This window comes from Pleurodeles waltl, chromosome 6 (assembly GCF_031143425.1).
Source record: "Pleurodeles waltl isolate 20211129_DDA chromosome 6, aPleWal1.hap1.20221129, whole genome shotgun sequence".
NCBI classification, from domain to species: domain Eukaryota; kingdom Metazoa; phylum Chordata; class Amphibia; order Caudata; family Salamandridae; genus Pleurodeles; species Pleurodeles waltl.
In genome coordinates, this window is record NC_090445.1 from 844,505,222 (window position 1) to 844,532,971 (window position 27,750).

Sequence of the window (27,750 nt, forward strand, 5' to 3'; positions counted from 1 at the left end):
GCGACGGAGAGCGGGAGGGCGGGAGGGGGAACAGCGACGGAGAGCGGGAGGGCGAACAGCGACGGAGAGCGGGAGGGCGGGAGGGGGAACAGCGACGGAGAGCGGGAGGGTGGGAGGGGGAACAGCGACGGAGAGCTGGAGGGCGGGAGGGGGAACAGCGACGGAGAGCGGGAGGGCAAACAGCGACGGAGAGCGGGAGGGCGGGAGGGGGAACAGCGACGGAGAGCGGGAGGGCGAACAGCGACGGAGAGCGGGAGGGCGGGAGGGGGAACAGCGACGGAGAGCGGGAGGGCGGGAGGGGGAACAGCGACGGAGAGCGGGAGGGCGGGAGGGGGAACAGCGACGGAGAGCGGGAGGGCGGGAGGGGGAACAGCGACGGAGAGCGGGAGGGCGGGAGGGGGAACAGCGACGGAGAGCGGGAGGGCGGGAGGGGCAACAGCGACGGAGAGCGGGAGGGCGGGAGGGGCAACAGCGACGGAGAGCGGGAGGGGCAACAGCGACGGAGAGCGGGAGGGCGGGAGGGGCAACAGCGACGGAGAGCGGGAGGGCGGGAGGGGCAACAGCGACGGAGAGCGGGAGGGCGGGAGGGGAAACAGCGACGGAGTGCGGGAGGGCGGGAGGGGGAACAGCGACGGAGTGCGGGAGGGGGAACAGCGACGGAGTGCGGGAGGGCGGGAGGGGGAACAGCGACGGAGAGCGGGAGGGCGGGAGGGGGAACATCGACGGAGGGCGGGAGGGGTGAACAGCGACGGAGAGCGGGAGGGTGGGAGAAGGAACAGCGACGGAGAGCGGGAGGGTGGGAGGGGGAACAGCGACGGAGAGCGGGAGGGTGGGAGGGGGAACAGCGACGGAGAGCGGGAGGGTGGGAGGGGGAACAGCGACGGAGAGCGGGAGGGTGGGAGGGGGAACAGCGACGGAGAGCGGGAGGGTGGGAGGGGGAACAGCGACGGAGAGCGGGAGGGTGGGAGGGGGAACAGCGACGGAGAGCGGGAGGGGGAACAGCGACGGAGAGCGGGAGGGGGAACAGCGACGGAGAGCGGGAGGGGGAACAGCGACGGAGAGCGGGAGGGTGGGAGGGGGAACAGCGACGGAGAGCGGGAGGGTGGGAGGGGGAACAGCGACAGAGAGCGGGAGGGTGGGAGGGGGAACAGCGACAGAGAGCGGGAGGGCGGGAGGGGGAACAGCGACGGAGGGCGGGAGGGGGAACAGCGACGGAGAGCGGGAGGGCGGGAGTGGGAACAGCGACGGAGAGCGGGAGGGGGAACAGCGACGGAGTGCAGGAGGGCGGGAGGGGAACAGCGACGGAGTGCGGGAGGGCGGGAGGGGAACAGCGACGGAGTGCGGGAGGGCGGGAGGGGAACAGCGACGGAGTGCGGGAGGGCGGGAGGGGAACAGCGACGGAGTGCGGGAGGGCGGGAGGGGGACAGCGACGGAGTGCGGGAGGGGGAACAGCGACGGAGTGCGGGAGGGCGGGAGGGGGAACAGCGACGGAGAGCGGGAGGGGGAACAGCGACGGAGAGCGGGAGGGCAGGAGGGGGAACAGCGACGGAGGGCGGGAGGGGGAACAGCGAGGGAGGGCGGGAGGGGGAACAGCGAGGGAGGGCGGGAGGGGGAACAGCGAGGGAGGGCGGGAGGGGAACAGCGACGGAGAGCGGGAGGGCGGGAGGGGGGACAGCGAGGGAGAGCGGGAGGGCGGACAGCGACGGAGAGGGGGAGGGCAGGAGGGCGGACAGCGACGGAGAGGGGGAGGGCGGACAGCGACGGAGAGGGGGAGGGGGGACAGCGACTGAGAGGGAGAGGGGGGGACAGCGACGGAGAGCGGGAGGGCAGACAGCAACAGGGAGTGGGAGGGCGGGAGGGGGAACAGCAATGGGGAGCGGGAGGGAGAACAGCAACGGGGAGCAGGAGGGCGGGAGGGGGAACAGCGACGGGGAGGGGGAACAGCGACGAGGAGCGGGAGGGGGAACAGCGACGAGGAGCGGGAGGGCGAACAGCGACGAGGAGCGGGAGGGCGAACAGCGACGAGGAGCGGGAGGGCGAACAGCGACGAGGAGCGGGAGGGCGAACAGCGACGAGGAGCGGGAGGGCGAACAGCGACGAGGAGCGGGAGGGCGAACAGCGACGAGGAGCGGGAGGGGGACAGCTGCGGAGGGACAGCGTTGGGGGGCGGGAGGTGGCAGTGACGAGGAGCGGGAGGGTGGGAGGGAACAGTGGCGGGGAGCGGGAGGGTGGGAGGGAACAGTGGCGGGGAGCGGGAGGGTGGGAGGGAACAGTGGCGGGGAGCGGGAGGGTGGGAGGGAACAGTGGCGGGGAGCGGGAGGGAACAGTGACGGGGAGCGGGAGGGGAACAGTGACGGGAGCGGGAGGGTGGGAGGGGACCAGTGACGGGGAGCGGGAGGGTGGGAGGGGACAGTGACGGGGAGCGGGAGGGTGGGAGAGAGCATGCAACTGGGAACGCGTGGGGACAGGGAACTGACTGCGACGGGAGAGTAAGGGGAAAACATAATTTGAGTGAGAAGTACGCAAGTGAAAAAGCAATGCAGGGGAAGCACATAAAGGGGATGCCCTACATTGAGGGGGCATGGAAAACTTATGGAAAAGACATGCACTCTCATGGAGTGTTTTACCAGAAAGAAAAATATAGTTCCCGAGAAGTTACCAGTGGAAGGTCACAAATAAAAGGGAAGGATGAAGACAGAAGAGGAAGGCAAGCCCACACAAGGCAACGAATAAAAGGCATACTAATGAGAATGACAACAAAGCCAACCAATAGTAAGCAATGGACAGGCTCTAAACTAACTGCAAGCTCACAATAGATCTTTCGGAAACAGACAGCTTGTAGTGTCAGGAGGGTTAAATCCAAAGCTGCAGAAACAGCTACACATACAGACCTTATAGTACTGTGATACTCAAACTGTACAATAATTATGTAAAAAACATTCATACCTGTAATTCGCAGTTGATAGGCACTCCTCACATTAGAGAACATCAGAGCAGAAGTTGGGGGGAGGACGTGAGTGGGCGGAGTCACCCCACTATTTTTCTAAACAGGGTGTTCCAGTACCCTGAGCTGGGGCCTTAGCTGCAGCTCCTAGCATTTTCAAACACTGTATAGGTGCAACCAGGCCCCATGAAGTTCTTTAAACCGTATTCACACGTGAGACAGGGGTAATCTTTAAATCTCTTATATGTTTAAAATCATTGTCCCTTTCAACTATTTCTGAGCTTATTTACCAACAGATATATGGAAATTTTACATGCGAATTATGAAAGTAAAACAAATCATAAAAAGTTATTTTATATACCTGCATGATCATCTTAATTTGTTTTTGTAAAATAGTCTGGTTCAACTTGAACTGAGTAATATTATAAGGATATGGCATTTCTTGTTGTGATGTCACTTCCTCTGGAGTCATTGCGAAGTACATTTAGTAATAAGTAGTTTTATTAGGACTTGTGTTCTTGTGAACATGATAATCTGCACATATTTAAACGATCATTGCATCTTTGGTTACCTGTAAACATCGTGTTGCTCGCTTGTCCCAGAGCCGCACCACTCCATAGTAGGAGGATCCGCTTGCTATCATTTGGTTTCCATCGCTCTGTAAACAGTAGAGGGCACTGTCATGAGGCTCCTCCCACTCAATGACACATTTCCTGTTGGAACAAAGTACACAGGATTTTGCTTTAATCCACAGGTTGACTTCAAACGCATTGCTCGTTCAGCCAACGTTAACCCCACAAAGCCAATGCAGATTAAACTGACAGCAGCCTATTGAACACGAAAAATAGGCAAATACCTGCCTCCCTGTGGAACAGCCACTTTTTTAACCAAACACAAGCATTCCCTAAAAACAGAGATCCCCTTTTCACGGTGCTACTCGCAGGCCTTTCTCTTCCGAGCTTCAGCGCCAAAGTCAGGTGAACCCGAGACGCGGGCGGCCTTCCGCTCTGAGATCCCAGGTAACGCGAGCTGGCTTCAAAGGGCAGAGCAATTTACTTTCAGCAACTTGTTTCCTTCGATTCAGGTGTCCCGTGACCCACAAGCATGATTCACAGCATCTCGGTGCCTTTCAGATGGGGTTAATCGAGTTTCAAATTATGTCAGGTGTGCCTCTACTAATTACACTCTACGAATAAAAACTGGATTTCAGTCTTAAACATATAATATCACAACAGTGCCCAGTTCTCAAATAGGAGCATCAACAACGATGGCCGCAACTCAACTAAAGACAGTGTAGAATAGAACATGTTTTATAGAGGCATAAAGACCAGAATCCTGTAAGTCCGGACCTAGACTTTATTTAGTGTTTACTATCGTTGACACTTTTTGGTTCATCAGCGAGCACGGTATCTACTGGAAGTATAACTTTATGGAGACAATAAATATGCATTTTACCATTCGATTGAATATTAGGTATTAAAAGGTAGGCAAACTATTACCTTCACTTTTTCAAACTGGAACCTGTTTTCACCACGGAAGCCCATCAACACAAAGGATCCCCCATTGAGGAGCAGATGTACTAGCTCCAATGTGCGTAGTTTAGTGTGGGCAGAGTTAGCAGAAGTGACTGTCTGTATGATGCCATAACAGTCATTATTCCTGTGTCCAAGGCTCTATGATACTAAACTGCCACGCAATATGCAAAGTGTCAGGACGCAGCTGTGTAACATTTGGTATTTTTGCATTTATCAATACTTTGTAAGCATGGAAGACAATTGTTCTGCTTCTCGGGCTATTTGCCTCAAGTTCCAGCACAAGGTTCCTGCTGCCTCCAATGGCTTTGCAATCGAAAAACAGATGCATATTACAGGAGCAAACTTGGCAAATTATCATGGGACATAGATCTATGAACATTAAGCATATCTTCTGCTAAACATCAACATCGATATCGATATAATTCAACGTCTTTAAAGAAGTGTTCCAGTATTTTTCTGTGTCTGGAGGAATAAGAAAATAATTTACTGTGTGCTCTGGGTCATACAGAAGTACGGGGTCTTGCAGGAAGTATCAATTGAATGCCCTGAAGTTCCATCATCATCACCATTGCTCTTCATTGAGCAAATTCAAGCCAATAAATACCCTGCATGTTTGTGTTTTCCGTTGACCTTCCTTTCACCAAGCCTCTGTCGGTCAGGATAACCATTCCATTATGAAGTAAACATGGAAGTTCGGGTACCTCCTGACACAACTAAATATTATCTATCCTATGGTCTTACAGCTCTCTAGGGTGCCAATGTTCCTAAAACACCGAAGTCTAAACCTGACGTTTTAGCCAGTAGCCTTTTCTTGCTTTTCCCATTCCAAGCATGGGCCTAAAGTCAGCATGCAAAGGACTGCAAGCTGAAAACTGAGGGGTGGAAGAATGTACCAAACAACTTTACCATAACTTTGACATAATGCAGAAAACATGAGAAGGAACTAGGGCTGTTAAGAAGTCTGACTTTGATCTGCTACGGTCTTTTTCGGGTCTTTTTCACTGTCTGTTTTCTCGTGTTTATATTTTGTGCTGGTTAAACTACTATCGAAAAAGAGAAGGCAATATTACAACGTATTGAGGCGGGATGAGAACACAAATAATGTACAAATCATGAATCTCTGTGCAGCACAGGGATGACATTTTCTGAGGAATTTATACACCTGGTGTGATAGAAAATCCACATATTTGCTTTAAATGGTGTTGGGAGAGCATGCCTAAAGGAAGCTGGTTTACTAATCAAACTGTAATATTAAACAATGCATTGCATGGGAACAACCGCACCACACAAAGTGCGAAGAGAAGGTTAGTAAATCTAAATGAATGAGACCACACGGAGGCATTAGCTTTGCTCCCTGTATGGTCCACTGGCACAGGAACCCTTCAATGCTCCTCCTATGTGGCTCAATATGATATCAAACTGTCTCCATTCGCCATCTAAAATCACTTATAAATAACCCATCTGCATTTTGGAAACCTACTGTGACTTTCAACCTGTGCCATTCTGAAATTGAAGGTAGTACATAAACCCAACCCAGAACTACAGGTGCCTACACACTGTAAGTGGTTGTTTTTTTCACTCATTGTCACACTGAAAAAAACGTACATTTCTTTGCCATAATAAACAGAATAAACGGGCATTAAGAGAAAATTATCTGACCCAGAGTGGGGGGCCTACGTTGATTCTTTTTCCATATGTATGTTCCAGGAAACCTGGTCCAAGGTCTGTGTGTATAGGCAAGGCTATTGCTGTTTTACTAAAAAGGCAACTCAATCTACTAGGGGAAGGGCGATTGGGGGGCTATGCACTTGGGTCAAGTTAACCGAGATGGGCAGGGTCAAGGAAATTGCGGTTGATTCCTGTGATATATTAGCAACAGCAATATGGCCACTATCAGGTGTTCCCGTAATTTGTATCAACATTTATAATAGACCAGGTCCTTTTAATTTTCAGTCTGATACTATCCATCTTCTGCACAACCTTCTATCAGAATTCCATTCGAGATATCATGTCATCATTGCAGGTGACTTTAACGCTCAAATCGAACTTGACTCAGCCTTTTCTGAGTCTATTCAGGCTGAAGACGAAGTGTGGAACGTCCCCCCTCTTTTATTCCACTCAGTTCCTTGTATTCCCCCCTCCCCAGGGTGATGCAGATAATAGACCTTGTTGTCACACATGGCCTCCGTTTTGGAAATGGTCGATTTCCAAATGATAACCCCGCCAAACCTACCTTTTTTAGAGGTTCTTATACCAGTACTCTGGATTACGTCATTCTTGATCTACGAGTCTGGCATTTCATAATTGATGTGGAGGTTGGCTCGAGGTGTACCAGTGACCATGCCCCCCTACAAATTGTATACAATGCAACGCTTTTTAAAGGGCACGCCCCTCTTCCTGCCTTGGACGCTCCCAAAGCTTCACTGGAATTATCCAGTAATAGGCGTGCGGTTAGATGGTCTTCGTTTGTGAAATCCAATCAGCTTCGTGACAAGCTTTGCGCTCTAGTTCCCTGCCATCAGCTTTTCGATGATTTTATTGCATTCTCTCCTTCAGAAGTTATGTCTTCCCATGAGGCTCTTTTTGCAGATCTTAAGGAGCTTTTTACTAAAACCCCTCTAATACACAAGAAACCTCTTGTATCTGATTGCAATTGGTTTGATAAGGAGTGTCGGGAGGCCAAGAGCCTTCTGTCCAAAGCCTTAAATTCAAAGAATAGGGATGCCATTGTACATGCGAGACATAATTACGTTTCTACCTGTAAGTCATCTAAACTTGTACACAAGGAAAATCTATGGAAATGCTTGGCGAAGGCGGCCAGTGCTCGTGATAACAAACTTTTTTGGTCTCTGGTCTCCCGTAGAGACCCTGCCCTTTTACCCACCCCTGAGTGTCACATTGATGCAGAAACCTGGCTCTCCCATTTTGGGGATCTGTATGGGTCCTGCCCAGATCTGGACAACTCTTCTCCTAATCTTCCATCGTGCCTTTCTGCTGTCTCGCTTTTTACATTAAAAGAAACAGAGTTGGCTATTCGTGCCCAAAAAACAGGGAAGGCTCCCGGTCCAGACGGTATCCCTTTGGATTTGTATAAATCAGATCTATCCGTATGGACCCGGTATATCAACAGGGTTTCGAATAGCGTTTTGACAACTCGTTCTTACCCGGACTCGTGGAAGGTGGAAATTATCGTTCCCATCCACAAAAAAGGAGACAAGAGCACCCCAGGGAACTATTGACCAATTAGTCTATTAGATAACCTGCAAATTTATTTCTCTTTCCAGCTCCTAGCTAGACTTAAGTACTGGATATCGAAAAATCAGGTTTTAAGCCATCTACAGGCTGGATTTAGGGACAAGGTCAGTACCATCGATCAGGTCTTCCGTTTTATTACCATCAAATGGAAGATCGTTGACGCCGACCGAGGCCACTTATTTGTGGCCTTTGTTGATTTGAAATCTGCGTTTGACCTTGTCCCGCGTGCCAAGCTCTGGGAGGTTCTGAGCTCCACTGGAATTCCGGGCTCTATGATTAATATTATCAAAGATCTCTACTCTGACAACCATGCCAGAGTTCATTGGGGTTTGGCTGGTGAATTGTCCTCAGCCTTTCCTACAGCCCGCGGTGTGAGGCAGGGGTGTGTTCTGGCGCCTACTCTATTCTTATTGTTCATCAATGCATGCATCCCATATCTTTCAGATCCTTATGGCGACGCTCCAAGTTTGGGTGGGCAAAAGTTCCCTTGCCTTTTGTTTGCGGATGACACCCTGTTACTTTCACGAACTGCAATGGGCCTCTCAAGACTGCTCTCCCGTTTTATGGACTTCTGCAAGGACTACGGGTTGGAAATGAATTCAGTAAAAACTAAATACATGGTCTTTGGGGACAATAGGGGCAGAATGAAGAGGCCGGTGTACTTAGAAGGTGTCCCTCTGGAAAGAGTGGGCACCTTCGATTACTTGGGCATCAAATTGGAAGATTCACATCTTTGGCACGCCCAGCGCCAGAAATCCTTACTGTGCTTGAAGCAAAGGGCGGGCTGCATTGTTAGATTTGCCTCTAGTTCGCCCAAATTCGCAATGTCCCCTGCCCTTGAAATATACAAATCTCAAGCTAGGGGGGGGGGGGGGGCCTTTATGGCGCCGAGCTCTGGGGCCATTGTAGTCTGGTGGACTTGGCAAGGGCAGAAAATCAATTTCTGAAAATGCTGCTTAAAGTTCCCTTCAGCACTCCATCTCTGCCCATTCAAATGGATCTAAACCTTTTTTCTATCTCGCAGATTGCTGCCCTAAGGCCCTTGTTATTCTGGATTCGGCTTTGGTCAACAGATGCCCTATCCCCATTTCGCTGCGGGCTTCTGCCTTTGGTGGGCCATAACACTATCACTAAAATCAAATGGTGTGTTTATGTTAAACAGTCTCTAACTCACCTAGGCTTAGGGTCCTACTGGATGGACCCACTCTCCATTCCCAAAAATGCTGCACAGGTTCTGAAGGATGCTTTTCGGCATAATGTCCAGATTATGCAATTTGCTAAGATTGTCCCGCTCTCCATGTCGGACAAGTTCTTATCAATCAAATGCAATTATGAACTTGAGCCCTTCATGGATATTGCACTATCTCCATTTGCACAAGCTCTCTTCGTTAGATTCAGAGTAGGGTCTCTCCCCTTATGTTCTTTGACGCACAATTGCCCTAGTTCTACCAATAGTTCTAAGTTTTGCCCGATGGGTTGTAAAAGGGTAGAGACCGTTGCACATGTTTTCTTTTTCTGTCATGCTTACTTCAAACAAAGAGCCCTTTGGATTATCCCGCTCTGCAAATCTATTGGTGTCAGGTCTTATCTTCATGCTGAGAGAATTCTAAAATCTGATCCATCTGTCCAAGTAGTTTTTCCAGTGGCAAAATTTCTCGAAGCAATCTGGTGCCTTAGATTAGTTATTTTAAAGAAAAATACAGGGTAGTTAGTTTTTATACTTATTTATGTACTTCTACTTACTTGTGATGATCAATTTTACATTTTGTCTCCTAGCATAATTTTTTTTTTTTTTAAATTATATTATTGAGTATTTATGGATCTTGGGAAGTGGCCCCTTGCCGAGAGGACCCTTTTATTGTTAAAAAAAACTCATTCTTGTTTATCTGGTGGGATTTTAACCTTCTTGTATCTTTTGATTCTCTACAGTGTATGCATTTTCTGTGTTTTTTAATATTTAACTGTCATTGTTTGTACTGTACTTTTATGGTATGTTTTCTTACTTACCGAAATAAAGTTAAATGATGATGATGATGAAAACAGAAATCATAGCATTGACATAAAAAAGCATTGTGTCATTTGATGCACAGCAACAAGGATACAATGCTCATAATACATTGTTTTTAATACTACAAGCTTATATGCAACAATCACAGTTTATCTGGTGCTCACGCCAAGTGACATCAGAACTCAACTGTAATAACTTATTACAGTTTGATTCTGTTGTCACAATACTTGCTACCAGAGCCTGCAGAAGAAATGAACGGCAAGCCAGGAAACATCTTTTCTTTCTTCTGCAATGGTTTTCTAGCTGCATAAAGTGCATATTTATGGAAACGTTTATTTTTGCACTCCTTAGGTAATTATATCTGTTAGAATCTTTCTACAAGCATGTCTTTTAAAGAAACGGACTCGTATTAAACTAATTCTGATACCTTTTTGCAACACATATCTAACAGATTTTTGATGTGTTTAATTTTGCACTACAGATTGCATTTTCATTATTCACATTTGCAAACATGCTCTCTTTCATACAAAGGAGCTATGAAACAAGGGTTTAAGTTGTTTCTGGGTAAGGGGATTGTCTGACCATGTATTATGAGGAATAAACTAGCCCGCCATACATCACTATGAAATAACTCCTATACCTGAGTGACTATGCCAAAGACGAGCAGAAAAGGTAAGTTCTAAAGTCTAGGAAGATTCGCGATGCAGTGCTGATGGATTGGAATGCTGTCTACAGTTATAACAGACGCTAAGGCTAATTCAAGAAATACACTTATTACCTTTTTATTTTTGTAACTGTTTCGTTTTTAACCTCAATTCTCTATAGCCAGAATAAGATTTCAAGCGGGAAGGTTCTCTTTTGAACATCTGCTCACCAGCAGGTATTCCAGAGGTGCATGGAACACTGGATGTAAGTGAAGGATTGACAAGATTAAAAATTCTTATAGCCAGAGGCAGCCAAGAGGAAGAGGGGTATCAATTATTAAAAACCAAACAGGCATAAACTGCATTTGCTGCTGACAGTGGCATGCTTTGAAGAAAACTGGAGGGTGATTTCCCACTGTAGAAATCTCTGCTTAAATTGTGAACAGAACAACTTATCCTTTTATCTTTGAATTTGATAAAACAAGAACCAGTGATTCAATAACAGTAACATCAAAATACCCCGATATGATCTGAGTGCTATACATAAGCCATTACTATTAGTTCCTCAAGCCTGTGGTTTAAAGTACAAGTTCAGTGTAAAAATAAAGCCTTACTTTTGGCACGTGTCACCCCTCCCTTGATCGCCGAGAGGACTTCAGGTATAAAATATTAGTTTGGCGGACTCGAATACAAATCAGCACTATGTCATATTATCTGTACTCAAACATACTAACAAACTGTCAAATGCTGCCAGGTCAATCGATATACACCATTAGGGCAGCACTGTAATAGTAACATTCTTGGCAAATTCGATAAAAACAAGCTCAGAAAAATAATTGCTAAAACACAGCTTGGTTCGAGTTGAGTTGAAAATTATCCGATGTGGCTAGTTATTCTGGAATGTGAGGAAATGGGAGTGAACACATAAACCAAATGAGCAGCATTGAGGACTGGCAGAACTCTCTGAACAGTGTGTTTACGGTAGCACGTGATTTAGTGGGAAGCTTACCTTCAACTGTGACTCGTTCCCACCCAAGCTGACTCCAGTCACACCGGGGTCCTCATGATAAGAAGAGATACCCTAGGTGAGAATTCAGAGTTTCTCACAGTTTCTGGCAGTGGCACTGGAGTCTTCCCATTTTGGATGACCTAGAGAATAGTACATTCTGGAAGGGGTTTCCTTAGGTCAGGAGAACTGCTTCACAAGTGGACTATTGCCTACTGTGGGAACCGGTCAGTTTCGGTTTCTTCATATTCAGCTGCCAGCCTGCGAATGACAAGTGCTAGCTGAGTGGGTAGATGGAAGTGCCAACTAGCATGGCAATGGTATCCTGGATTGGAGTACTTAGGATCCACTTTTAACCTGGCCCTTGCTATGAACAGTGCTGTCCCATCAGTAGACAATCTGCAAAACGCCAACATGATCCCAGAAAGTCCAAACTGGGCTGACTAGTAGTGGAAGTTCAAGGTTCTTCTGAACAATTACATACGGTACTTATTAGAAGTGTGGGTGATAGAGCAAAGTATGCTATTCTGGGTCCCTTCTGCTTTTAGTGTGGGGCCATATCTGTTAAGTGTGCTGGTTTCTTATCCACTATGTTCTTAATTTTATTTTAATGTTCACACCAGTAGTGTTGATTTTACATTTTAAGGTTTTGACATCCGTGAACGTTTTATTCATAGCGTTGGCAGTTAAATCTTACTGTATATTTTACTGCTGGGTATGACTAATTCAATTGTTAATGCTTAGAATTTTGTTTTGGGCAGAGGGATGCCCCTTTGGTAGGTCTATTCTTATCAGCTTCAGGTATTCATAATTTCTTTGTTTGTGGATGTTTTCTTACTTATAAATATGTATTACATATAAAATGTAATCATGATTGTTTTGACAATAGTGAAGCCTTTGACTTACAGGGTGGGTTGCCTATGGTTAGCTGGGGTGAGTAAGTATTAACATGTAGTGAATTTTCTCGCACATTTAGTCACTGGCGTCCTACATTGCTGTATGGTACACACTGTAACTGTTCTCAGACACCTACTACTCTTCCCGTCTTCTTACTGCTATCTGCTTGGATTACCTTATCCACACAAGTGATAGAGACTTAGCACAACATTATCACTGAGTTACAAGAAATTAGCCGCCGCTACTAAGTCCTGCATCGAATACAATACACCATAATTCTACACCTTGCTGTTAAGGTAAAAGGTATGGGGGAGTTTCGGTTCTGTTCAACAATATAAAGTGAAGTCCAACATATGGGTGTGGTGGGCTATAGACCAATCAGAAGTTTTTGAGGGGATTCTGCTCTGCACTTACACATTTATCTGTGCTGGTGGTGTCACACCTACTGCCATTCCTTGTGGATTGTGGGCTTCACAGACAGCCCAGTTTAGGTTTCTTAAGTGACTGACAGGAGCACTAGTGACATGATTGTGTAAGTTTGGTCTACCCATCTTCGCTTGGTGTTCACATGCAGGGTGAGGTGCTCCCAGACAGACAATTAAATGGTTGCAACCATTTAACGTGTAATGGCCATTGTCAGTTCTACAAACCAGTTCTGCAAGTATAATAAGTTCTGTATTCTCCATTTCACATCTCCTCTAAACCAGTCTTGTGGTTCTGCATTAGGTCATTGTGCTCTATTGACCCAAGGTCCTCATTTTGTGGTGAAGACTAATCACTCATTGCCATGGATGCCTGACAATTAACAGGGGGAACACCAGCGGTCACCTTTTGTGGCCATGGAGAAGATGGCCATCCATATCTTACTCTCCCAAGCCATTGTAGCTGTCATCCTTTGCGGCTTATGACCGCTGGCAGCACCAGTGTAGTCTAAAGCTGCTGACATGATGCTTTCCTCTTACTCTCCGTCTCACCAGAAGTAGTAGGAATGCCCCTGGTGTACTGCAACCAACTAAGGAATGGTTAGGATTTGCACTGCGACTGGTACTACTTCCAACATGTTGGTGCCACCAAAACAAGTGCCCAAAGAGCTTGCTTTAGGACTAAAAACACTCCTACTTTGCCACTGTGTTAGAGCACAAATCAAATCCCAGAGCAAGAAAATTCTTACTTTTAATTATTTTTATGGGTTTGCACTCCGATGGATATACCTGTAGTTGCCTCTACTCTAAAAACGCATAAATAACTGGTTACCCACCATAAGTTACCTCTCAAGAAGAGTACAATTGTCTCCAGACGTGAGGGCGACTGGGCGGGGAATCTTATTCTTTCATTTGCTTCCCCAGCCAATACATATACACATCATAACACAATTTTATTGTTATTATGACTAGGCCATGCCCTGGTGACACATGCACCCGACCTCAAAGCTTTGCCCAAAGGCAGCCCGCTAAAATTCAAATGTAAAATCACACAAATAGAAAGCAAGGGTATCTCCATTATTTATGCCACACTGGTCAATAAAACCCATTAGCCTCTTCCCCAACTCACATACAAATGCACAGAGGACGCAGGTCCCTTGGACAATGTTGACTGGGTCAAGGCAAAGGTGGCTCCCAGAACTCTTGCGGTTTCCATGCGAGTGAGGCTTACTTAATTTAGGTATTTCCAATAGGGGGTCTACAGTCCAACTAGACAAAACAGAATAAAACGAGAAACCAATTGCAACTGACTACGACGTAAAGTGGCTTTAGGCACCTTGATTCACATGATTTGGACCTGCCCAGTTATAAAAAGATATTGGGGCCAGGTGCGTAGTACGTTGACTTACACTGTGCACAGACAAGTCACTCCTGATCCTAAAATGGCACTCCTGGATCTCATCGATGAGTGGGCTGATAGTTCTGCTTCACGATTATTTGGTCTATTAATAGTAAAGCGGGATATTGCATATCGCTGGCGACTGCATAAGGCCTCCTTTCTCAAGGAATCGACAGACAGCTTGAATAATTGTGTAAAGGCTAAGAAACGTGTGTATAACTCCAAGCGGTAATAACATAAGGTTTAGAACCAACGGCGGGAATTTTTGCATTTAAGAGCCTTTTATTGTAAACAATATCTATTAACTATCATTGTGTTCTTGAACTGACTCAGGAATTTATTAGTTTTGGGACATATTTCCACCTGGCGGTTACTGCAGTATGTTGTTTGTTACTGAAAATCAATCAAAAAAGAGTTGGGAAAAAAAGAAGAGGTAAAACATTTTTTGCACTCCGGGCTGATGAGAAATTATTATTATTATTATTATATTATATAGGAAATTGGGTTACTGGTTGAGGGGAGTGAACCCCTGCTCGAGCAGCAACCACAATTCTTGTCAGGGGTGAAACACCAAATTAAACTGTGCCTAACCCTCTGGTAGCTTGGCACAAAAGAGTAAAATTTAATGAAAGATTTGAGACCAAAAATATCAAAAGTCCAATCGGTAGAACCAGAGATATGCAATTCAAAAAAATTCAGGTAAGTATAGCACCTGAAAAACAAAGCATCACATACGGCTGTGAGAGACTGGGTGAAAGTCAAGTTCAGGTCGACCGCAATGGAGCGTGAGCTGGATACTAGGACCAGGTGAGTCCAGAAAAAAGGTACCTTCCAAAGTCCCACACAAAGAGTTCTGTTCATGATGGAGGGGTCAGCGGAGAGCAGGGAAAGCCTTGCGGATGGTCATCGATGTAGGGTGAAGATCCTGTCAGGTTTCATGGATAGTCATTGCTACTGATTCGTGTTGGTGGTCACTACGGGCTGTTGATGCTGTAGCACGAAGTCCAGATGTCACGTTACCGGTCATCACGGGCGGTAACTGTGGTGCGAAAAGTCGGGTTCACTGGAGCTTCGCATTGGAGGTGGCACGGGCGGCAAGATTTTGGTGCGAACAGGCCTATTGCAGGTCGTGAAGAGCCCAAGGACTTCTCCTTTTCTTTTTTTGGTATATCTTTGTTAGCATTTAATTCAGTCAAAACTACAAAATGACAAAAAACTTGTGACAACATCTGACATCTCCAAGGCTGTGCATAATAATGACAGTACATTCTCTTGTAGTTATGTACACATGCAGTGGTGGGGAGGTAGAGGACAGAGGTTCCACAGCACAAGGATGACTTAATTTCATACATCAATTAGTCAAGGAGGGGATCCAAGCCATTATGGTGAAAAACCTACTGGGTTACCGAGAGGTCCAGCACCACGTGCCTCAATATTGACACTTAGCCAACTCAACGATTCTAACACATTTGCCAGCTGACACCTCACACCTTCCCCCACTGAAAAACATTGAAGCATGGGTGTATCCTTATGCGTGTGGGTTCTTTAAGTGTAGTCTACATCGTCGGTCTCTGTTAGGAGGTGGTGGGGAATGAACGTGCAGCGGGACTCCAGAAGGGTTCATGAGTCGGTCAGCCGTCTCACTGTTGTGTCGTGGTCCCCTTCTATACGGTCAATCATTTCTCTCTTCGCATGAACCCTACAGAGGTTTATCTCTCCTGCAACCACCCATTCCAGTAAATCTTTTAGCCACTTATCAAGATTGGGGGGTGCCACCTGTGCCCAGTGAATTGCTATCCGATGTCAGGCAAATAGCAGGGCTAAGAGAGCAAATTTTTAGCCCATTTTTTGCATCTTCTTAGGGAGGGGCAAGAAGCCCAAGAGTCCATCCTTTGTCCCCCCCTATGGAGGGGCAGGAAGCCCAAGAGACAGTGCTTAATTGACTGCTCCGATCGGACTCCCATTATGCAGGCGACCAAGGCCACAGCTCTTATCCAGTACTGATGTAGCATCCTGCAGCCCCAGGTAACATGTATGAAGTTGGCCAGAGACACTCCACACCAAGTGCAAGCAGCTGAGTTTGCAGGGTAAATCTGGGACAGGTGTTTAAGGGTCAGATACGCCTTGTGTAGTAAATAGAACTGTGTGAGCTAAAATCTAGCTTTACTAGCTGTTTCACCCTGCTCTCCAACATTCCCTAACGGTTAACAGGGTGTCAAGATCCCCATCGCAGTTGAAAGCGAGACCTGGCTGTGTTGATCAGCCTGTTCTCTTTCAGAGCCACATAGAGTCGTGAGACAAGGTCCTTCTGTGACCCTGGGTCCAGCATGATTTGCAAGGCTTGGGATTCTTCCGATTTGTCCAGGAAAATGGGCCATATATCACAGGCCGTGCGGGATATGGCCACATATTATAAAAATCGTCCTAGTTGACCCCGTATAACTCGCCCGCCTCTGTCAGTGTAATGAATGTGTCATTTCAATTTAAGTCTTCTGCGGTTCAGCAGTTTCCCTTCACCCCAGGGTGTAGGAAGGGTCTGAGCCACCATAGTGGGAGCATCTTTGCTTATGGAGCTCATTTTAGCACATCACTGCTTGCTGCTCGCTCCCAGATTCTAGCAACCTGTGACATTATAAATCGGGTTATCCACAAGGAATCTGCTCCCCTCCCCCCCAGGAGCTTCAGTAGATCTGTTAAAAGTACCGAACCATCTTGTAGCTTTTTTCCCAACTGGGCACATCTTCACACCATCACACAGCATATTGGAGAAGTCCAGCAAAGTAGTCCCAGTCGTCCTTGTTCTTGGTTCAGTTTCAGAATCTCCACTTTCACTCTGCTGCATTGGTCAGCTCAGACCAGTGATACTAGGAGCCCATCCAGTGGACGAAACAACAATGGTGGTAATATGCAGAAGGAGTTCAGCATCACATAGAGGCATCTTGGCAATAAAACCATTCTGCCCAAAGCCACTCTTACCATGACCAACAGCGGTTGGGTGAGTTCATTCAGAGTGCGGCCCATGTTCAGGTCATACTGCACCTGCTCATCATGTGTCACCTATAGTCCAAGATATCTAAAATGGCTTGACTCCCAGGGGATCCCCACTACCAGGAGGTCAGCTACCAGGTAAGAGGCAAGAGATGCCATGGGAAACAGAACTGTTTTATAGGGATTAATCTGGAGATGCGACAGCTATCTTAAATTCGACAAGAATGGTATTAGCCATGGGATTGTGTGGCTTGGGTATGTCACGTAAAGGAGTGTGTCACCAGCATACATGGACACATGTGTGGTGTCGCACACCCATATCCCATTGCCTCTAAGCCCCTCATGCAGGTAGCTCGCCAGGGGCTCCATGGCCAGGGCATAGAGGAGTGGTGACAACAGGCAGCCTTGACGCATACCCCTTCTGATGTTTAAGAACTCTGAAATCACCTGACCTGTATGCACTAGAGCCCTGGGTGCCGTATACAGTAAACAGACCCAGGCTAAGTATTGTGGTCTGAACCCCATATGCATGAACACCTCCCATAGGTAGGGCCGGGATAGGTTATCAAAGGCTTTCTCTATGTCTAGTGCCACCAACGCAGCCTCAAAATTTTAGTTTTTGGTGCCATGCATATTATGTGAGAGCTTCCTGAGCTTCATGTGTGTGCCCCTACCTGGCATGAAACCACACTGATTGTTATGTACGACCTGAACAGCCACTTGGCTAGTTGCGCTGGTAGGAATTTCACCAAACACTTGACATCTACATTAAGCATTGATAAAGGTCTATCTGACCCTGGATTAACCAAGTCTTTGGCAAGCTTCAGTAACATAATTATGAGCGTCTCTCTCATATTGTATGGCAGGACTCCAGCTGATAGCACCTCCTGGAGAGTTTCCACAAGTTTAGGAAGGAGGTCAGCAGAGTACATTTGATGAAATTCTATTGGAAGGCTATCAGGGCCTGGAGAATTCGCTCTGGCCATATAACGGAGGACAGCTCTCAATTCATGTAGCTAAATGTCCCCCTCTAAGTTCTATCTGTCTGCCAGAGACAGGTGGAGGATGTCAATTACTTATTTCCTTTAAGAGGGAACTCAACAGATGCAACAACAAGTGTCCAGGACATGAGGAACATGCCTTGGGGATCTGGATCTCACTCTAGCAGAGGCCAGAAGGGCACAGGTAGGTCCAGTTCCAGTTTCAGGCAGCAGGTCAGCTAGGCAGGTGCAAGGAGGCCTCTGGATCTTGTTATGCCACTGTAGCTCAGAAGAGTAGGTCAGTCAGCTGATGCTTGGGTTAACTTCAGCCTAGGATGAAGGGTGTAGGTCCAGTTTTATTTCTCAGCATGCAGGGCAGCAGGCAGCAGAGTAGCAGTCCTTCTGGCAGCAAAGAAGCACAGCAGTCCTTCTGTAGTATCCACAGGTCCAGAGGTGCACTGAAGAGTTGGGCCTCAGGGTCCAATAGTTATACTTAGTGCCAACTTTGAAGTAGAAAGTGGTTCTAGAGGTTTCCATCTCCAGAGGTGTTTAGAATTTCCTGCCTCTCTGCCTTTGCCCTAACTTATCTAGGGGAACAAATGACTAGTATGAAATCCTTTGTGTGTGCTCAGGCAGAGCTTTTGTGGAGTGTAAGTGTGGTAGGTGACAGCTCACACCCCTCTTCAAGTCAGAGATAGCCCATCCTACCAACACCTATTCCCCCCCTTTGTCTCACTGTCTGGGAGCAATACACAAAGACCTAGTGCCAGCTACACTTAGTCATGTGACCTAGGATACAGGCTGCAGGCACTAAATGGTTGGGACAAGAAAATGCCAACTTTAATACTGGCATTTTCAGCATTATGACTTACATTTGATCTTTACCAATAAAGCGGGCTTTAAATTACAATTCTTCAAACACTAAACTTGGCATTTGTATCTGCTACTAACTGAAAAATATATTACATTAAATGTAATAAGGTAACACAATGAGGTAACCTAATGTCATCCTATAGGAGAGATAAGCCTTGTAGTAGTGGAAAACACATTTAAAAGTTTTTCACTACCAGGACGTGTAAAAGGTGAAAGTACATGTACAACTTTTTAAATACACAGCACCCTGCCCAATGGGCGGTCTAGGGCCTACCCTGAGGGACAGGTATTAAAAAGGAATGTTTAGACCTGCCAAAAGGTTTATTTTGACTGATTGACGTGGCAGTTCAGAACTGCACACATAGGTTGCAATGGCAGACCGGTGACATGTTTAAAGGGCTACGTAAGTGGGTGGCACAATCAGTGCTGCAGGCCCACTAGCATTTAAGTCAAAGACCCTGGGTATATGAAATACCATTCTACCAGGGACTTATGGGTAAATTAACTGTGCCAATTGGGTGTGAGCCAATTTTACCATGTTTAAAGGAGAGATTACAAGCACTTGAGGACAGGTTAGCAGGGTTAAATGTGCAAAGTCCTAAAGGCCAACATAAACAGGTTCAGAAAACGGGAGGGAGAAAGCAAAATTTTATGGATGACCCTGCAGAGAGGGCCAAGTCCAACAACTGACGTTTCACAACACCAACGTAGAAAAAACATAGTAATGCACGAGCTCAACATCTTGCACCGGGTCATTTGGGGTGCAGAAGAGGAATATTACCTTGTTACCAGCAACCAAAAAAGGCTTACGTTAAAAAATGCACCGGATTGTTTCTTTAACAATGCAATGCAGACACCAAAGCTGGCCAGCGTCCCGCAATGCTCACTTGGGTTAGTGCTATGCATTCTTAAAAACAATTCCGCCTCTTTGAACTATAATTTATTGGTCTATTTGTTTTGGCTCCTTCAGAGCTAGGTAATGGAAGCAGGACTCCCCTTTTGATCAGTTGTGTCAACTAATTATAAAAACCTAGCAGCCTAATCTGTCTGACTTATTAGTTAGATCCCTCTTCAGCCCCACAAGAGACACGTTTAGGTCGCCTGATTAGGGTTAGTAAATAATTTATTGCAAGAACAGGCGGTCGGGTAACTGTACCAGTCTCGGTGAGATTTTAATTTGCCACACATAACATTCCTGAACATCAGTGGACACGTGTGGAAATTCTGGCCTGCATTTCCCAGTTAAGCACACGCTTCCCAAGGGCTACATTTAACAAAAGAATCTGAAATAACATACTGAATATGCCTGCGATTTTAATATATCAAGCCCTGGGTGCCCACCTGTCCGCTGGAAGGTGTATCCAGGAATTCCATTGTGACAATCCTGTCAAGTTGTGTGACTACACAACACGAATAATATTATCACTGTAGTAGAAATGGCGTTCAGAATAGTACACCTATACTTGCCTACATGTACTTACTTTTAGATATAGTGGAATCAATGGTTTTGTAGATCTATATATAAAACTCGATATTTTGGCATATAACCAAATTGACTTGCTTCAGCTGCTGACTGGAAACCATCATATTTTGCGAGAATAAAATCCTCCTCACAGTGCAGACCTGGCTTTAGCGCTTATATGACTTCTTCCTATTGGCTGGAATATTTGACCCACCACTACTATAGACTTCCTTATTTGAATTTGCATCTTAAAAACAGAATGCCTGCACTCATAAGCAAACGTCATTATTGTATTAAGAAAATCCCAAATGTAATAGCAGTAAGACGACAGAAAATTAAATTTGTTGTGGTAGGGCCTGATGTGGTGTGGAATAGTGTGGGGGTATTGTAGCATATGGCTGTATGCCGTGTTGTAGCGGGATATGTTTTTGTAATGCAAGGTGTTGTGTAGTGATTGAGTGATGTGGTACAGTGAGGTGCAGTTTTAGTGTGATGTATGATCGTGTGGGCTGGTGTGTAGTATGTGATCTGACATTGTCTAGTATGCTACATTGTATGTAACATACCAAATATGTAGTTTAGGTGTGGCGTTTCTTGTAAGGTATGGTGTTTTGTATCATGTGGTGTAGTGAGATGTGCCACATTAGGGCTTTCCATGCTGATTAAGTTGTATGGTGGGGCCATGCAAGGCGGCGTGGTGTGATCTGGTGCAATATTATGTTTACATTTTGTCCAGAGACAAGGATCTGGACTTGTTATGTACTGTGATCTACATTCTGTGGGCTGCATTATTTGTCGATGGTGTGAAGTGGGTTTCTGTAGGTGACTGTATGAGGTGTGGGTGTAGCGGGACGCGGACAGAATAGAAACAGGTCGTGGAATTAGTAATTTAAGGTGATTTTATTCTATATTTTCCTGAAGACTTCCTTTTTATGCTGTTTATTATGTCCAAGCCTCAACAGTTCTTATCTTTAAGGTCTACTCTGTTCTTCTTCTAAGGTGTCCCTCTGGGTACAAGCCTCTGGCGTCTCCGCTCGGGTGAAGGATCGGTAGTTTGGACGGCCGGCGTAGGAAACGGGGAAAAGAAAAGGAAAGGTAAGTCTCGGGATTAAGGAACTTGGGTTGTGGTTAGAAAGGTAAGGGTGCGGTGAGGTGGGAGGGGTGTTGGGGTACACCAGTCCTATGTGCTCTTTATCTGCCCAGGTTGTGCTCTCCCTTGATTCAGAGTACTTCCCTATTTTTGCCAGAGATTGTCTCCGGATCCAGAAAGCAAGAAGAAAGATAAAAATATTTTTTTTACATAAATAAAGAAATCTTAACCGGTTTTTTAAAGGGACTGTTGTTTTCACAGTCCCCCCTCAGAGTGGCGTGCAGTTGGTTAACAGGCTGGTGCCCACAATTTTTCTCCTTTGGTCTTATCACTTAAATTAGTGCAGAGAAATAAGGTAGAAATAAGGAAGAAGGAAAAGGAGAAAAGGAAAAGAAAAAATAGAAACTACTGAAAGAACACTCCTGTAAATATAGACAGACAGGTTCTTTCAGTATTATCCCTCTATCCTTGTGGGGTTGTCCCCTTTTTACCCCTTTCCTCCTCCCGCTCCCTCCTCCCTTCCCAAAAGGGCCTGATACCCAGTCTGCAGGCACAAACGTACCTGCCTTAGCCACGCCCCTCCAGGGATGTGGCGGTCTGTGTGCCTCCCGGGGCTTCCGTAGCCCGTGTCGCTGGATGCCCCTGGCTCACGTTGGGGAAGTCCTGCATCTCGTCCCTCTCGGTCCTCCTTTGGCTCTTCCTCTTTTCTTCCCGACGCGGAGCGCGTCGGTAGTCCCTCTTTTATGTTGAGGGAAACCCGGACTTCCGGGTTTCCAGGGACTTCCTCCTCCGGGGTGACGGCTGAGGTGCCCCCGGGGCACCTTTCCTTTGGGTTATCCTGGCGTGGTGTAGCCGGGGTGGGAACCACCCGGTTACAGTGACACTCAATAAATATAACAGATGATGTGATGCTGGGTTGAGTCAGTGGTAGGGTATGGTAGTTCTGTATGGTAATGTCTAATGTGGCATTGCCACATCTGTGGTCTAGCATGATGAGCTTTAGGGTGGTGCATAGTGCGAGTGTAAAGGGATGTAAGGTCTATGTTCTGGTGTGATATTTCATGGGTCGGTGTATTTTGAGCTGAAATTGTATGATGTAAGATGTGTTGTGTTTGGGTGGTTCATTATGCTGAGTACAGTATTTTGGTGTGGTATAATGTGATGTTTAAGGATGTAATATGGTAGGGAATAAGCTGTACTAAGGTGAAGTGCCAAAGGTGATGGTGCGGGGTGAGGAGGAGGGGGGCCAGAGAGTTTGTTTTGTCTCCCAGGTCTGCGTTCCCATGCAAGTGTGTTTGTCTCTGTTGAATAGGTCTGCAGTGTCCTACCTGTCCTTTTGTTCCGTGACTCCTGTTGTCCGTATCCCTCATGTATGGATCAGGAAATGTGGGTAAATGCCCCTCAGGTCCATATGGAGAAGTGAGGGGTGTTCAGTGTATATATAGTCAGTGTTAAGGCAGAAGGAAAATTGCCTATGGAGATCTCCAAGTGAGTGAACAGATACACAGCTCCCTTTGTTGTTCAGGTATGGGGTACGTTGCTTCAGCATCCTTACCACCCCCTGTCCTGTTTAGAGTCTTAGGCTTGGTGGGATTATATATGAGGAGGAGTGAAAGATTGGGGTCAAGCATTATGTCCTCAAATTGGTTATCAGGGACCAACGGGAATCCTGTCGATCTTAGTTTGAATAGCAGAATGACAATGCTTTAGGGCCCCAGCCTATAAAAAACAACTGTCTCGCACACCTTTCTTGCCATGAGGATGTCTCAATAGTATCTCCAAAGACCGTAGCATAGGTAGAACAGTAAAGAAGAGAAGGTGGAGAAGCTATGCTTAAATATAAGATAAACGATGCCAACAGCTATATATATAGATCTATTGTTGCCAGTAGGTAATTATAGTTAGGACCATGTTTCCATAGAAAAAGTATTTTTTGACTTGCCTATATTTTTGGCACTGTTTGACGAGTCTCCATGAAAATTTCCTAAAAAAGTGTGCTGGTGATTAATGGTGCGCACAGAATGGTTTAAGGTGATCTGCCAAGCGGGGCTCAAATAAATAGGGGTTGGGGGAGGGGGGGTAAATAAACATGCATTTCCCATGTTAATTCCCATAGGACCTTTAGACACGACTACAGCCTGAACGCTGGCCGGAATTACACCAACTTTTGCAGAAAGCTAGCTTTTAGTATGCAGATTGTGCTTTTGCTTATTTGGTGCAAATCTATTCAGTAGTTTTTGAGATATGAAAGGGGAAATGAATTTGTATATCTAGGAAAACTGATCTATCGTGACTTTTGCGATTATCACAGCAAAATTGCGAATGCATGCAACAGCAGGAATGCTGTGATTGGCTGACCGCAATCTGACCAGAAAGTTGTGGCCACCATTTTGAGTAATGGGACACAGTATTTACTCGTACAAAACCATAGAAATTCAGCAGTAATAGTTGGTTATTTCAAGAAACTATAACTAGGGCCCTCGCCATGCACAGTTTTCTAATCAATAATTTTATTGTAAATGTTGCAGTGATAATATCAAAGATGCCATAGAAGATGTCACCAGTGATATAATATGTGGAGTAATTAGCTGTGCATGGCGAAGGCACGAGTTATAGTTGCCTTACGGCGCAAGATATAGTTACTTGAAATAACTCAATCCATAACTGATGAATTTCTATGGTTTTGTACGAGTAAATTCAAAACCTAACTATAACGTCCCTCAAACCTTTGTTTTTTTCAGTGAATTTCTATGTTTTTTTTAATGTAAAGTAATTTAAATTACTTTACGTTACTCCACCCAGCGCACAGCCTTTGACTAAGCAGCGCGGGCTGGGTGGTTTTAAGGTCTTGGCTGCAGGGCCTGGCCACAAGCTAGGCCCTGCGGTCAACCCCCGCCACGCACAGTCAAAGGCTGTGTGCTGCGCCGGTTAGATTAACGTAAAGTAATTTAAATTACTTTACATTAAAAACACTAACATTACTAAAAATCACACTTAATAAATCAAGGCTTTTCTAGACGCACATCAGAGAACCAAGTCAGATCCGTAGATCTGCTCATGTGGGGAAATGTCACTGTTTTTCTACAGATCGAATGATGGTCAATTTGCATAAAATAGCTGAACGTAAATTCCATAGAAAGGAAGCTTTTTAGATTAAATATTTTTCCAATGGTGTTCTGAAGCTCAGGATATGTAAAGGTGCATTTCAGAAACCTGTAAAACAAGGAAGGAGAGCCCTTTATTTTACGTGTGCTGAACCTCAATGCTTCACTCAAGGCTGTGTACCTGCAATGCCCGCAGCAATGAGCTTAAGCATTGGAACCTGAAACTGCACTCCAAACTGGATATGGTGAACATTACTAGTAAATAAGTTTCAGAAGGTCAGTTAAATTCTCCTTGCATTGGATGACACCTATCGGGTGTACATAGAATATCATGTATTCTGGATTGTGGTCTTTTATCTACCCATCCTAGTGGTGTTGCTGAGAAGGAAGATAGCCTTATACAACCTATTGCTGAAGTTTCCCCTGTAGATTCCCCATCACAAGTTAAAGGCCAACCAGATGTAAACTCTTGACCCCAACTGAATGACTAGAAACAACTTATTGGCACTTGTTCCTTCTTTATACTGTGAAAATTCTGCCAGGCTGAGATCTGTATGCAGTGCTAGATTACGGGTGAGTGATAAGATGCCATCTAAGTGCATCATATTCTTTCCTCCATCAGCAATGAGTATGAGGGAACAATAGCTTGCTCGTTTGAAACCTTTGTTCTACTGGCTCACCCTTTCCCTTTGTAGAGCTCAGTACTTCTCCAAGATGCCTTATTAGTTTAAAGATGACTATATACACTGCGCTGCATATAAACAACTCTGCCCAGTCACGTGGAACATGATTCGCTTGCGTTAGACACTATCAGCAGACCACCTTATTTAGGGTCAAGAAGCATAAACTACAGTCAAAGACTGACGCTCATGATCCAAGGTGGGTATAAACAATGGCTGCAGTCTATGTAATTAGGTGCCATAAAGCATGGGCTACAGCCAAAGTGTGTGCAACATCTTCCAAAGTGGCTGGGACACGAACATTGACTGCATCCAAACACTGTGGGCCTCTTACGACTTTGGCGGTCTGACGGTAAGACCGTAGCGGTGGCGGCCACCAAAAGACCAGCATGTTGGTGGTCACTCGACCGCCGCATTAAGAGTTACACAGCTCAGTCTGCCAAAAACCAGCCAAGTTCCCGAAACTGCCAGGACACTGGAGGAAGAAAAAAAGGTAGTTCAACCACCAGCACTGCCACCCTGACAAAATTCATCAGATCAAATTACGATCCAGAAATCACGAGTGGTTCTTCCATGGCGGAAAACCATTGGTGGTGCGACCCGCGGCGGTCTGAACTCACATCTATCAGAACACTACACCACTTTGAATAGTTTGAATACCCCACACCTGACACACATTCACACAACCAACACACCTACACACTGCGCTATATAGCACACCCCTACACAAACCACAATCCTTTGCAACCCGAACGCCACACACAGCCAAGCAATATTTTAGAGATACAAAAAGCAAGAATAGGCACCCATACACATTCCACTACACACACATGCACAACATGGATAACAAAAACTTTACTACCACACACAATACACAACCGTCACCCACTCACATCACAGCACCCACACCTTCTCACTAAGATTTTTTTCACCCTTTTATCCTTTTTTCGCTACCTCACCATCTTTACCATCACTACCATGTCCCCATAAAAACATCCACATTTCACTGATGAGTTGAGGGTCATGCTAGACAACATTGTCAGGGTAGAGCCATATCTATTCGGATCACAGGTCCAGCACATATCAATAGCCAGGAAAATTGAGCTACGGCAAAGGATAGTTGACCGGGTGAATGCTGTAGTAAGGTGTGTACTATGTATGTGCTGGTGTGGCTGTATATAAGTGTGCGTGTCAGTGTCGCCCTCGCACCCCCTTCCCGATGGTATGTTGTGTGAGTGTACAAACATTGACAATATACAACAGTTACAGGAAAGTTTGTGTACTTACTGTTGTAGTCGTCTGCGAAGATTCCGAAGTCTTTGGGCGATCAGGGACAGCAGGATGACATCTAGTTCTGGTTCCATGGTGGCTCCGGACGAGTATGACTTCCTGAAGATGAGTGTCTCCTTTTCTGTAGTTCATTTCCACCTGGGTTTCCATGGTGGTGTGACGGCGGCCGAAAGTTTGGTGGTGTGCTGCCCGTAATCTGACGGCAGAAACATGGTCTTCGTCGCCCTGCAGGTTTTTTCCGTCGTCTGTTGTGGTCTGACAGCAGTAGCAGTGCCGGTGGTGCTTTGGCTGTATTCTGGTGGGAATACCGCTATGGTCATAATTTGGCGGTCTTTTCCGCCAGCCTGTTGGCGGTACAACCGCCAAACTCGTAATGAGGCCCTGTGTCTCACATGCTGCCTTGAAACATGGACCACAGCCTAAGACTGAAGTCCACGATTAATGATGCTTGGGAACATGAACATAGAAAATAGACAAATGTTCCTCTTTATGTAAGCAAGCGTGACCTTTAAGAAACTAAGCACCAAGGAATAAGGCTTAAGCCTACAGACCATGTTGCATGGGATCAGGGAACATTACTGTGGATCATGCTTGTAGGCTGCAGCTCATGCCACCCGGTGTCATGGGACAAGGTCATGACCTGAATGCAGTACCATTATGTGTACTTTCCTCAAGGCATGGGTTTTACCATGCTCTGACGGTACAAGGCATAGTTACAAGTTACATTCCTTTGGATTCTTTTAGAGTGCTTCTACTGCCCTATGTCCTCTCAAAGCACAGTCATGCATGCACCATGAAGAGCTGTTCTGTTTACAGGGCAAGATCTACACCCAACTCCAGGGTGCTGTGCAGAAGAGTAATGTGCACCTACGTGACACATGCAATTTTATAAATGTATACCATTACTAGCCCCATGGAATTCATTGATAATAACCTTAGTCCACGTAGAGATATGGGTCTGCTGGAAGACGTCAAACTGACATAAAACCTTGGAAATTAAAATACTTCATTCAAAGTGATACAAAGGTTACAACCAAAACCCTGCTAACTTTTGAAATGTGGTAGTTAAGATAGACTTCCAACCCCTCTGCACTGCTCATAGCTCCAAAAGGCATTAAAGATGTCTTCACAAATTAAATCCTTGAGGACCTTACATTTGACACCACCGTCTGA

General features: G+C 46.0%; 1 protein-coding gene across 2 annotated transcripts in view; it reads right to left on the reverse strand.

Moving 5' to 3' along the window:
* Positions 1-27,750, reverse strand: part of FBXW4 (F-box and WD repeat domain containing 4) — a 559,762-nt gene that overhangs the window by 38,304 nt on the left and 493,708 nt on the right. For both annotated transcript variants that reach the window (XM_069239564.1, XM_069239565.1), the window contains one exon: positions 3,516-3,657. In XM_069239564.1, the coding sequence (XP_069095665.1) occupies positions 3,516-3,657 (142 nt within the window). The remainder of the gene's footprint in view (positions 1-3,515; positions 3,658-27,750) is intronic.